The sequence below is a fragment of the Myodes glareolus genome, chromosome 2 (genome assembly GCF_982192425.1).
Source record: "Myodes glareolus chromosome 2, mMyoGla1.1, whole genome shotgun sequence".
In the NCBI taxonomy this organism is placed as follows: domain Eukaryota; kingdom Metazoa; phylum Chordata; class Mammalia; order Rodentia; family Cricetidae; genus Myodes; species Myodes glareolus.
The window spans coordinates 5,380,928-5,394,260 of record NC_142027.1 but is presented as its reverse complement, the minus strand read 5'-3'; the positions used below and the strand labels follow the sequence as shown (position 1 = coordinate 5,394,260).

Here is a 13,333-nt window from a genome sequence, read left to right as displayed (position 1 = left end):
CCCAAAGACATGAAGAACAATGATTTAACAGGCATGCTGGGCCCACTTCTGAGATGCTGTGTCAGCATGACTCAGCATCCAGACCCCGGGAGGGAGGAGAAGAAAAGAAGCTGGCAGAACAGGGGGAGCTGGGCTTCTGGTTTTGTGTTTCAGAAACAAAACCCACATATGGTCTGACCAAGCAGGTGCTGATGAGAGATCGATAAATAGTAGTATTTTGAAGATTTTATTAGCAACTGTCTGTGAGGGAAGCAGCTTTCTGATATACAGATGTCTGGGGCCTGAGGCCCATCCTCCTAAGAGCCCTCATGTTAGGTGATGATTCTAGATGTATAAATTGATTTGCTCTTGCCTTATGATAATCACGAACTTCTACATTTATTCTCGAGGGACTTGTGTACAGCGAAGTAAGAATTCTCTGTAGACAAAGTACTCTGCTCCGCTCTGAGCCATTATCCTCCTGAAGCTGTGTGGCCCCTATGGAGCGCGGTCCCTCCTCTTCCAGTGCCGCCTGGAGGGGGTTACTTAAGAGGTCTTATGTCAAAGGTGGGTGTAGAACATCTCAAACGGGCCCCTAGCTACGCAGGACTCCAGTTCCCTTTACATACACAACAGGTAAGACAATCTGAATGATAAACACAGATGGGAGGACCCTAGGCCTCCTGCCCTTACAGTCCAAGGTCGACGCCAAGCACTGAACCTGGGGCGCCGCTACGGGAAGCCTATCCCTCCCTTGGCTCTCGTGCCCTTTTTCTCCAGATGAACAAAGATGGCACGTACCCTGTCCCTGATGGTGACATACGGACCAAGTGGAGCTCCCTCGGTTCTGGGACCGTCCTGGTTGACTCTGACTGGGCTGTGGAGCCTGGGAAGGAAAGACTGGTCCTCAAGAAAGCTTCTGGCCCACCCCGAAGTCATCTTTTTTTTTTCCTTCCACAACCATCTGCTTCTCACCTGCTTAACGGCCGCAGCCTGGTTTCCATCTGGTCATCGTCCCCCAAGCACAGGCTGCAGAACAGGACAGATGGTGAGAAATGGGGAGAAAGGAGTCATAGAAGCTTCAGCGCTGATCATCCACAGATTTACCAACAATTATAAAATTTGGCTCCTTCCAACTCATTTTCATCTGCGAGCCAACAGCGGTTGGTTGTATTAAAGCCCAGCATCGCTGCTGTGCTTTTCTTGCCAAGTCAGTTGGAGACCAGATGGTGACGCTGACCTCCCATGTGCCTCATTCTTCCCAGGAACGGGACATTCGAGGAAAAGGTCGGCCTCTGGGCTTGACTTGGGAGCTTCAGTTTTGTTTGAAGCACCCACACCGCCACCCCAGGCCTCTAACTTCCTGCCTGTTCCTCTCAGGAGAATTGTGCATGTTCATGCTTGAGACTGTAAGCTCCTGTAGGCCAGGCAATCTCTTCTGCCTTATGCCCGCACCCTCCTGGGATATGGCACCTCCTTTTCCTGCCAAGCTGTCCTCCCTGACTAATGAATACATTTCTCACCTCTCAGGGTTAATCAAGGCCTGTACCAGTCCCTTAGAGAACCACAAGGATACACAGAGAAAGTCATCCTTTGGAAGAGAACTCACACTCGGATGCTTCCCAGTTTCGCAGCACAAAAGAACCAGGAGCCCCTGTCTTCCCACAAGCTGGGCTGGCATCAGTGTGTTTTAACTGCGTGAATCTGTTGCTAGTCAACCACATCGGGGCGGAGGGGTAGGCTGGGGAGTTAACAACAGACCCCAGGCTCAAGACAGTGGGGTGACCTGGACAGATCTGTAGAGCTTGGGACAAACCTTAGCCGCTGACTGTGAAACACAAGCAAAGCATTTGGCACAGGAACAGTGCACTGCTCGCCAAGCACCGCGGGCGTCTATCTTACGCCCTGCTAACCGCTGTCTTGCTCCCAAAACACGCTGTTTTCATAAATCTGGTCCTGAGTCAAGAAGAAGCCATTACCTGTGAATGCTCTCACGTGGTGAGCCCCAAGGGCGGCGTCTCCGGCTAACACAGGAGTCTGCGGTTCTCATTCCCACCTCCTTCCTCTTGTCGCTTAGGCACAGCCCCTTCATTCTCACCATCTGGTGTCTCTGTCAGCAACTCCAGCAGAAATTCTCGTCTCATCTCACCCAGAAAAGGCATGGTGCAGAGCAGGGGCAGCCAGCTAGGGCCTTGCAGGGTTTGGCTCTAGATACAGAATGTCTGGTCTTTTGAAAGAGATTTTGGAAATATTCATAATTCTGAAAGCCTTTCAAGTGTTTTTAAAGTTTCAGTTTGTCTGGTTAATGTGCTTGAGTGTGTGAGTGTGTGTATGTGCATGCATGCATGTCTGTGTGTATGTGTGCGTGTGTATGCACGTGTGTGTGTGTGTGTGTGTGTGTGTGTGTGTACATAGTGGTTGGCTCCTGATTAGTTCCTGTGGACTTTCCCTTTGACTGTGGAAAGTCCGGGTCTTCCCTGAGACTTTGGACCTGTATTTCCCTCTGCACACAGCCTTGAGAAAAATCCTGTACCAGGACATGTTGTTTGAGCAAGACATCGGTCAAGGCCATCCTTGCTGTCACTCCTATTCTAATAGCATCCAATTTACCTTAAATGTGGCCTTCATCGCACATTCCATGTGGCTTCAATACACTGCCACACATCATATCAAGACACAGTTCACATACTGTCAGCACATTATATAGTATATTAATAAACCCATGCCAACATATGAGCACACGATATGCTATAGTGACAATGACATATTGAATCAATATATGTTACAGATGACATTAATAATACCTTGAATACCATGTTAAAATATACACTGTATCTTAGTTTGTCTAGTAGCCCTGATAAGAAAACAAAAGCAAAATCAAAAACCCGACAAAAGTGACTTTAGGAAGAAAGGGTACAGTTTGGGTTACGGTCTGTCATGGAGGGAGTTGGAAGGGTGCAGCCTGAGAGAAGAGGCCAGACCTTCCCTCCGTAGTCGGGACTGGAGAGCAATGCATCAACGCATACATACAAGCACGCAGCTCACCATCACCCCCATCTATACAGCTTGGGGTCCCCCATACAGGGACTGCTCACATCACCCCCATCTATACAGCCCGGGGTCCCCCATATAGGGAATGCTCATATCACCCCCATCTATACAGCCTGGGGTCCCCCATACAGGGAATGGTTTTGCCCACAGTTGAGATAGGTCTTCTCACATCAATTAACAAGACATATTGATCCCTCACAGACATTCTCAGAGGCTCACCTTTATCTTGTCATGGCACAGGCGTGCCTAGCTTTTTGCCTCCTAGATGTCAAGTCGACGGTCAAAACTGTCATAATACCTCAAGATTTACGGTATGCACCAATAGCCTCTATTTTACATCATGAACACATTACACATCATACTTGCACCCTCGACAGCACTGACTGACGTACACTGTGTTACACTGACAGTACGGTGCATATTGTATCAGCAAGTATTCATGTGAATAACACACTACATGCTATACTCCGACATACTCGCTACCTCTCACAACAGTGAGCATGCCATAGTATATCATCAGCCCCTCACATGACAGCAACAGCACAGTGACACGGTCACATTTTTATATCATATTAATAATACATCACTCTATTAGCGGGCTTCATTGGTAAGAAATTACCCACTCCACCAGCGCACAGTGGAAACCCACTCCGTAGTACAAGTGAGTGCTCGGCACATCCTGCTAACGTGTACCATATTATCATATCTATCCATATGTGCATCCTGATGTTGAGCTAGAGGAAACGTCATTCCCTCTGGTCATTTCCAGTCCTGAAGCTGGTTCCTGATCCCACAACAAGCACACAGTTCCCTGCCATGGAGCTCCTACTCTTGACCTCACAGATTGAGAGATTCCCAACCTCTCTACTCCCAGCATGCCTCAAGGCAAGTCGACAGTCCTTTGGCGTCACTTTTACCCCAAGAAGCCATTAAATTCGCTCACAAGTAGCTGCTCTGCTGGGGCACACACCAGCCAAGGAGGGGCCAGCTCTCAGTAGCACCCAGGGCCCAGACAGTCATTTCTGGGTGCTCACCAGGCCTGATAAGGCAGCAATCAGTCCCTGTGCTAAGGAGAGGGAGGATACCACATAAAGGTTGAGATGACTTCCCTGGCCTCGTACAGGGAGGTGGTGACCATCTATTAACGAATGACTTACATTTGAAGGCAATGTGACATTATGTCTAGCCTCCAGGAAAAACTTCATTTGATTCCAATACATTAGCCTTTCTGCAGGGTGCGAGGATGCTTGCTTGACTCCTGCTTCCCTCCCAGGGAGCTGCTTGTTCCTTGTTTCCACATGCGTGTTCCTCCTGCCTTTAGCTCCTTCCTTCATGCAGGTTTCTGTCAATGTAAATCTCCAAAGCAGCAGATGTTGAAGCCTTTTACAGCCAGGAGCCTCACCAGCCCCATGACGACAGTAGTTTTAAGTGGACATTTGGCAGGAAGAGCTTGCCTCATGCTGGCTGGCTGGTGGCCCAGCTGCATCGGAGCTGCTTCAAGTATTCTTTCAGTAGACGCTGCGTGAGAGCATCTGGACGCTGGGCCCTGGGAAGGACCCCGGCGGCTCCTGAAGGATCACACAGGGCTGAGGTCCAAGTTCAGCTGGGGAAACAGCAGTGCCGCGCAATGGTATCTGTGGTGTCAGGTCCTATCGGTGACATCACACAGGCTACCACGCACTGGCAATACTAAGGTACTCTACGGTGGACTGAACAAGTCACAAAGTGCACCTTGTCCCTAGCCTTCCTCCCAGCACGGCACAGGTCCATCCGTCCTCAGCACCATCCTGTCCTGCAGATGAGGAAAGTGACAGATGGTGACTTCCAAGGCCAGCACTGTGGCCTCAAGTCCAGGACTGTCCCCACGCCTGCCTGTTCTCCACTCTATGTAGCATCCAGATCACACTCCCTACCCTACAATACCTGTCCTGTTGTCCCCCATGAACCGGGGTATCTGCTCTCCAGAATCCCCAGTGTACCTGCCACACAGTCGGACCCTAGCTGCACCATCGGCCAGTACTGTTCAGGAAAAGCTAGGTGAGAGTACAGCTCACTGAGCCCTAGTTCTGCCAGCTAGCCTGCCCACCCTCCCTCCTGATCCATGTGGACATTCACACTGGACAGGAAGCTGCCACAGACCCCCACCCTCACACACATTGAGAGATGTTTTGCTCTAACTAGGGAACTTTGGATGGTCAAAGAGGATTGTTAAGAGCTATTCTAGGACAGCAGGTGGAAACTGGGTACCCCCTCCTCCTGTTTGACAAGCCCCCAGCAGAGGCTATGGGACCGAGTGACCAGAAGAAACGGGGAGCACTAAGCTTGGCTTGGTCTTAGTTCTGGATCGCTGAGAACAGGAAGCTGTCGCCACACTCCCTTCCAGGGGTCTCCTGACACCATGTTTCTTCTCACCAGGAAGGGAGCAGGACAGAGACTGGCAGCCCACAGCTTCTCCCTTCTGTGCAATTCAGGCTTTGATGGACCTCGAAATGAAGGGACTCTTTGAGGCCTCCAGACTGGTTAGTTCTCAGACCTCTCCTCTCCAGGGCCTTTACTCCTAGGACAGAATAGAGTTGCTAGATTTCGCTGTCTCCACACTTCTTCAAGGATTATCACCAGCAATACCAGTCTCAAACAACTTCCTCTGCTTTCAAGAGAAACGGGAAAGATATCAGGATAAAGCTGGCCCAGTGTGAGGCTGGGGTGGCAAACGGCCCAATGAGGAAGGCTGTAGCTTAGGGAACAGAATTTCTGGAAAATCAGCCTCAGCAAAGACCTCTCTGCTTCACCTGTACCGATGAAATGGTTTTAAAGCCTGTGCTTCTTAAAACATCAAGCAGAGGGAACAAATCAGGCGCTGGCTGATGGTCAGGGAGTTTTCCACCGGTTAACACGACAGCAAAACAGACCCTTGTCTCATTTAGTGCTACAGCTAGGGAGAGACCTCAGAACACAACCAGACACTTCGGCAACTTTACCTGAAGGTCACGCGCTACTCTGTGCGCCTTATAAATATTTACCCACTTCATTATCACAGAAACCCTGTCTGTAGGCAGCACTGTTATCTCCCTTGGACTACACGGAAACTGAGGCAAAAGCTGAGTCACACACTCAAGGACACAGTGCTGAGAAGTCATTTTATCTGGTAGAATTGTGTCTAAAGCCACAAAACTGCAGCCAAGGCCATGGGACAAGAAGTACAACCCAAGTTTCTCTAACCCGGAAATGCCAGGGAAGAGAAACAGTTTAAGTCAATCACTCTCCATCCCAAGAGAAAGTGAATTCTCTCTCTCTCTCTCTCTCTCTCTCTCTCTCTCTCTCTCTCTCTTTCTCTCTCTCTCGGAGCAAGGCCCACCAGGTTCACGCTTTGGTTCTGTCTCACATTGGAAAGCCAGGCAGACCTCTGATCACACTGCCTTCCTTCAAGCGTGAGCCTTCCATCAGTTCTCTCTGCGGAAAGCACAGACACTGACCCGTGATTCCTCAGACTCACCTCTGTGAGACAGAATTCAGTCTTGCAGAGGATGGCGAACAGTTGGGACCCCTAGGGGTCAGCATGGTCAGGGATCAAGGTCAGGTCTGGTGAGGTTTTGCAAGGGTGTCCTGCTTGTTCTGGATTGGGAAGGACAGGAGGTGTCCCAGTTCAGTAAGTCCTTGTCTATGAGACCAGCTTGGCCTTGGTGGAAGTCACACAGCCTGGGCTGGCCTAAGGGTTGGGTTCAACCTAAGATTTCTCGCTCTGAGCTCCATTGAGATTTGACACTGGATACTTGGTCCTGAAGGCCACACGGAGCACTGTGAACTGGCACGCGCATCCCAGGCCTCTGCCACTAGATGTCAGCAGTGAGTTCTTGTTGTGACATAGTAATCACCACTGGATACGTCCAAATTCAAGAGAACCCTCTGCTGAGAAGTGCTGGCTTACTCTGAGAACTCCAGAACTGAAAAAGATTGCTGAAATTAAATTTAAATTAAGAGCAGACAAAAAACCTCTGGACTAAACCCAGTATTCACCTAAATATCCCATATATTTTAGGATCAGTCATGAAATGGTCTCTGACATTGGCTCAAAGTTGGGGTGAGGAGGACAAAGCCGTTTGGAAAGGGCTCTTCAGGAATGTCTGTGAAGTGGGGAGTTCTACCCCCTCATCCTAGGTCCTTTAGAGGATCTACCACAAATAGTCTAAAAGAACATGCCGCAATGGATAAATACGCTCGTTAACAATGAGGCCCCAGGTGCTAAAAGAACAACCAAGAAAAATAAAAATTGTAAATCTTCTGCCCCCCTCATATTTCGTTTCCTGTCATCTTTAATGTTTCCTAGCACCCAGCTGCTGAAGCATTAGAGACCGAAAGTTTGGACAGTGTAGAGTTTAGCAGGGCATGTCCAGAGCCAGGAAGGGGCCGAGGAGGAGGTATTCTGCTCAGACACTACTCTTCTGTGTGGTGAACACTGTTTCATGACATCATGTGTCCTCAGCACCCACGTTTTCTGTGAGAACCCCGGGGTGATGAGGCTCACACACACCAGGCCATCACGCTAACTGCAAGCGCCTTCTGGGACATCTTTGTTATTGGTGGGCCTTAGGCTAGACCCAGAGATGAGCCAAGAGTAGAGCAGGTCCGAAGAGCAGTCAAGGGTTACTTAAGTTTCAGAGTGTCCAGTCTCTTCGCTGGGAAACCACATGTTAGCAGGTTCTTCCTTTCCACAACCAGATCCATTTCAAACACAGAAAGCGTTCCAGATGGAAAAGAGATAGCTCTGGAGACAGCTTGTCTAGAGAGGTGTGATGTTCATCTGGGATGGGCAGGGTTCCAAGCGGGCCATGACCTTGAACCGTTCCTTCTCCTTGAGTGGTGGTGAGGGCTGTGGGCAGGATAAGGCATGACTTCCGTGACTGTTCTACAGGCCACAGGGATTTATGTAAATGGATTAAGGTCCCTAAACAGTTCATGTGAAGAGAGATTGTCTTTAGGGGACTTAAGCTAGTCAGGTGGACTCCTCTGGTATTGAAGTCTTAGATGGACACCAAGAGAGGCATGTTCTTCTGGCCTCCATGAGCAAAAAAGTCAGCCCAGTGTCCAAAGGCAGAACCACCTCTCTGTCTGCCTTCTTCTCTGCAGGAGGAAAGTTGTCTCCAGTTGAGTCATGACAGGACCAGGTACCAGACAGTCAGAGATGCCTCTACACTCCAAAGCCCTCTGCAGGTGTCCCCACCCAGTGTCCAGCACCTGCCTGCTCTGGTCAACAATCCCTCACTCAGCACCCCCCCCAACTGTAGCCAAGCTTTCTGCCCTGCTCTCTCTCCTCCTTTCTCTCCTGGATGGCCCTTATGCTTCTCCACATGGTTCTCATGGTGTAGGTGTCCTCTTCTCTTGGGAAATTGGAGCAACAAACTCTTTCTAGTGGTTGTCATCTGTCTATTGCCCTGTGGTACCCAAATCAGAACAAATCTAAATCTTAACCTGCATATCAATAGGGAAGGAAGAGTTAGCAGAAAAGTCAGGAAGAGTTTAAATATTCCAGACAAACACTCACCTGTTCCATATGCACCTATGGGCTTCACTTTCTATTTATGACTTTTGACAAGTTCCTTAAAATTGAAGACCTTATTTCTCTTGTTGATAACAGTGATGCACATAGCAGTTCTCTGATATGATTGTTAAAATGTTGACAAGCCAACAGCATGGTGCAGAGGTATGATAGCTATTCGCTGAATGTTATCTATTAATGTTGTTTTCTCAGGTGGTGTCATTTGCTGCTAACTTCCATGATTTCATTCCATTTGTTTTGTAGCTTACTGCTAGAATGTCATTTAAGTGGCACTATGTTTTCTTCCAGAAAAGTGACCAATTATAACTATTTATACATAAGAAAAATTATTAGTACTTATAGATTTTAGGTTGAAATCACTCTAGTCTTTTAAAAAGTGTATTGTGTGGGCCTGTGCATACACACGCCTGCGAAGGCCAGCGAAGGGTGTCAGGTCCCTTGGGGCTACAGTCCCAGGCAGATGTGAGCTTCCTGGGGTGGGTGCTTGGAACTGAACTCAAGTCCTTTACAAGGATAACAAGTACACTTAAACACCCAGCCGTCTCTCCAGCCCCCAAAGTCGAATTTTATTTCAAGGACATTGTGACCCTTAATTAAAAATTGTAATCCTTTGACTGGGAGTTAACCCAGCCAGGAAGCCACACAGGACACTGTACTCGGGCTGTGTTGCATCCACCCTTCTAGTTCTCAACGACTAAAGAAATCTTCTTAAATCTAAGTGAGAGGAGCTCTCCTGACCCCAAACAGCAATGAAGCAATAAAGCAAGCAGACAGACAGACAGACAGACAAACAAACAAACACAGCTCAGGCATGGGCAATGGTTTTCCGGCCACTGCCTGAAAGGTATGGAGGTCTATCTCTGCCTACAGCATAGTTTAAGGATTTTTAAAAATTATTTCTTATAATGGATTTCTCACAGTACTTTAAAGATGATTTTCGGTAAAATAGATTAAAATTTGGAAAGCGTTGACAAGAATTACACTCTCAGCCGGGAACTGCCTTTCAGTTGGCTGACAAGGAGCCGGGAGGGCATGGGGAGAGTGGATGGCGGTCTTTATCACATTTATTGCCTCGTTTCTTGTTCTTGGAGCTTGCTCGGTGTGTAACTGCCCAGAGAGCCCAAGCCCAGGCTCTCAGGTTGATAGCACTATGTATAACTGCTAACAATGGAGACGGAGAGTCCTGTCTCCCTACAGCAGCAGTTTGGCTGCTGCCATCCCCTCAAGGCTGCCACAGAGAGACCACACAAGGCACTTCATCACCGCAGCAGGAGCTGAGAGGGACAAACTCTTCCTGCTTCAGATGTAGGCGAAGGGCTGTCCCTTCATGCCATCTCTATCTAGTGCTCTGCTAAATGGCCAGATGTGTCTGCAGCTGCGTATGAACCAACCACCTGTGTGCTCTGTCATATGTGACCTCCGGAATGTCATCATCAGAGCACATATGCTTCCTTCCCCTGGAAGTGCCATGGAATAATAAGGAGAGCAGTTATGCTGTGGTCAGTGGGGGCTCTGTTCTAGGATCCATGCTGGTTACCCCAAATGTAGGGAATGGAGCATCCAGGGGTTGTGGGCCTGCTGGGGTGAGGCTGTGTGTGCGTAGGGAGGAATGGGTAAGAGCAGCTTGACCAGGTGGGAAAAGGTCCACCCCGAGATGTCATGAAATACAAGAACCCATGGTGCTTTGCAGCCCTGTGTCTTTCCCCTGCTGCCGCATCCGAAGCTCCAGCAGCCCTGAGGCTCTTACCTGAGGGCTTTGGTTTGCTTGTTTTTTTGAGATCAGTTCAACAGTGTACAGCAAAATTCTCATATCTGGAGAAACCACCAGAGTTGGAGAGTTTTCTCCCAGGAGACAAAAACTAAGCTTGCTGCTTCACCTTTGGGCTTGTCCTGATGGAACCTGAGCACACCTGCAGGCTGCCCAGGAAACTCAAGCTGAGGCTCAGCCACCTACCCACATAGACAAGGGAACAATGCTGCTGGAGAAGGAGCCTGCTGAGTCACAGTCACCAGAAACTGTCCCCCTCACAGAGTTTGCTGCCCTGTAAGGGAGCTTGGGGACAGCTCCTCCGGCACAGACCCTGTGACCCGTCTGCAAGGTCCAAACACAAGGGGAACATTTAACATCTGCTTATGGTCCAGGTAGGCCTTAAGATGTCAGGAGAATCTGAGTGTGTTAGCGTCCAGGGGTGACGGCGGAAGATACAAAATAATCCCACACTAGTTCAGAATTACGTATAATAAAGGGTTGCTTATTTAGGGGAGACTGACAGATCACTGTCCTCGAACACAGTCCTCTGCACGAATGGGGAACAGGAACAGAATCTAACAGCCGGAAGTGAGAGCTGGAAGCAAGAGAGGGAGAGAGCGAGCAAGTTTTATAGCTGCATTTATAGTAGAAGAGATCATGCCCAGGTGGGCTGGTATCTTAAAGGATATCAGCTGAAGGAGCTCCCACAGCACGGTGTATGTGTGTGTGTGTGTGTGTGTGTGTGTGTGTGTGTGTGTGTGTGTGTGTGACAATCCAGGTGTGGGACAAAGGCCAGGGGAGGACAACAGGGAAGGGCTGGTGAATGCAGAGGACCCCTGAAGCTGCCCACGGAAGGCTATGAATTCAGCCTGGAGAAAGTTGAGCAACGAAACTGTGTCCTCCAAGGTCTCCAAGGGGCTTGCTGTGCTGAAACCAGGGAAGTAAGTTTCCGCAGGACCTTTCTGGTTCTTCCTTCAAAGGGCTAGCCCAGTTTAGAGTCCTGACAATAGAGGAATGGAGCCGTACTTTCTGGTGAGCAATCAATTTGATGTTGCTGGGCCACTGAAGACGGGCCACCTAAGGGGTGGATTTCACATGGCTTCTTGTCCAGGGCACTTCCTGACCTGTTCAAGAAGAAATGGATGAAGCTTATAACAGACATCTTCAGCCTCGTGATGTGTGAACCCAGGGGACACAGTTCCTAGCGAGCAAACTACTCACCTGGGGAATGGGACAGAAAGCAGAGGAGATGCACAGACAGAATAACCACAACCCATGAGAGTGGAGACTGTGATCCAACTGCCTCAAGATAGAGCATCTCTGAACAAGGCTCCAAAGCAAGACTCCTCCATGCCCATGATGATCAGACAGTTGTAGACACGTGAAGGAACCAACAGTGACTCACAGAACAACAGAAAGAGGCCAGTGTTAGAATTGAGAGTCGTGGAGTCACGAGGATTGTAGAGCATTCATGTCAGGATGCACAAGGGTTTAAAAGAAAAGATGGTCACAACGAGAGGCTCCATTGTGAATATTGGCAAGAGAAAAGGAAGACAGACAGACAGACAGACAGACAGACAGACACACACACACACACACACAGAGAGAGAGAGAGAGAGAGAGAGAGAGAGAGAGAGAGAGAGAGAGAGAGAAAGAGAGAGAGAATGTGTTTATAGATATATGTGTAAGAAGAAGTAATGAAACAACTAAACAGAACTAAAGAATATCTGAGAGGAAAACTTCAGTTATTCACCTTAAAATCAGGCAAGAGGTGGCAGAACACACAGGTGAGAAAGATAGAAAATAACAATCATAAATGTGACTCTCATCAGATAATTAACCCATAAGCATAGACGGAGGAAATCCATCAGGAGGGAAGAGGAGAGAATAGTCAAAGATAAAGGCCACCTCCAAATAACAATGCTTTGGGCTCCTGGGATTCCAGCAATGTCTGTGGAGCTCTGAGATCAGGGGCTGTTGAAAGAAGAGAGGGCAGAGGCTCCTTGAGGTTCTGTAGATGTCAAATCATGTGTCACCTTCTGCCGAATCTGCGGATGGTCCCTGCTTTCTCGGTGACAAGGATGCTTGAGAATGTCTGATCACCTGTGACTGTGTGTTTCTGTCCCTCCAGCCTCAGGACTTGGGATCTGAGGCAAAACAGCTGATGGATGAATGGTCGCCCACGAGCGTACTGGAGGCAAGGGGGCTAGGAGTTCAGAGTAGGATCTGCTCCTAGGACATTCTGCCCTGGATTTGATGGGTCAGAGGCCAAGGCTGAGACTTCTACTTGTTAATAGTCCCCAGAAAGAGCAAATTATTTCATTCTTTTATAATCCCATGGAGATAATGTCAGGGTGATGGACAGCGGTGACCCCAGCAGGGAAGTCTGGTCAGTGGGGCCGAGAGGGAGGCTGCTGATGTCTTTGAACTCAGAAGCTAAGGACCACTGGAGCACCTGGGGCTGTGAGATGCTCCACTCTTTTGTTCTGATGCGGTCTCTGACTCCGAACAGAACATTCCGCTTACATCAGCCTTGGCTCATTGGTGAATTAGTGTGGGCTTGGTCACTAGAATTCTCTCACAAGTAAAAGAAACTCAGAAGAAACTGCCGTAAGCCAGCAGGAAGCTCACTGATTTGTATACTTTGTAAGACTAGAGGCACAGGGCTTCAGAAACTACAGGACTGAGGGTGCCGCTAGGACTCCATCTCTTTGCCCTTTAGCTTGTGATAGTTTGGTTCTCAACGGTGATGCCTGTAGGAATTTCAATCCCCTCCCCCAGCCTCAGACATTTAACACGTTGGCCCCGAGTTAGTGGTTATGACTGGGAGGCACGGCCTTGCTGGAGGAATACGTCACTGGAGGTAAGCTTTGAGAATGAGAAAGATTCACGCCATTCTCCGTGTGCTCTCTTTGCTTGCTGCTGGTGATGTGAAGATGTGAGCCTTCAGCTTCCTGCCTTAGCTGCCAAACCTCTGCTCGGCTCTCTGACTCTTGCCC

The 13,333-nt window shown here is 48.9% G+C and overlaps 1 protein-coding gene across 11 annotated transcripts in view; it reads right to left on the bottom strand.

Moving 5' to 3' along the window:
- Positions 1–207: 207 nt before the first annotated feature.
- The window catches only part of LOC125392957 (uncharacterized), a 51,348-nt gene continuing 38,222 nt past the window's right edge, over positions 208–13,333 (bottom strand). For 2 of the 11 annotated variants that reach the window (XM_087898887.1, XM_087898883.1), the window contains 5 exons: positions 6,524–11,458; positions 5,443–5,587; positions 1,959–4,822; positions 955–1,008; positions 208–865 (listed from right to left, as the gene is read on the bottom strand). In XM_087898887.1, coding sequence (XP_087755013.1) covers positions 712–865; positions 955–1,008; positions 1,959–2,080 — 330 coding nt within the window. In that variant the 5' untranslated portion in view covers positions 2,081–4,822; positions 5,443–5,587; positions 6,524–11,458 and the 3' untranslated portion in view covers positions 208–711. Of the gene's footprint in view, positions 4,823–4,848; positions 5,675–6,523; positions 11,459–13,333 lie in introns of those variants that run through there. The other 9 variants (XR_015000671.2, XR_015735623.1, XM_087898884.1 and 6 more) reach the window with 8 other exon arrangements.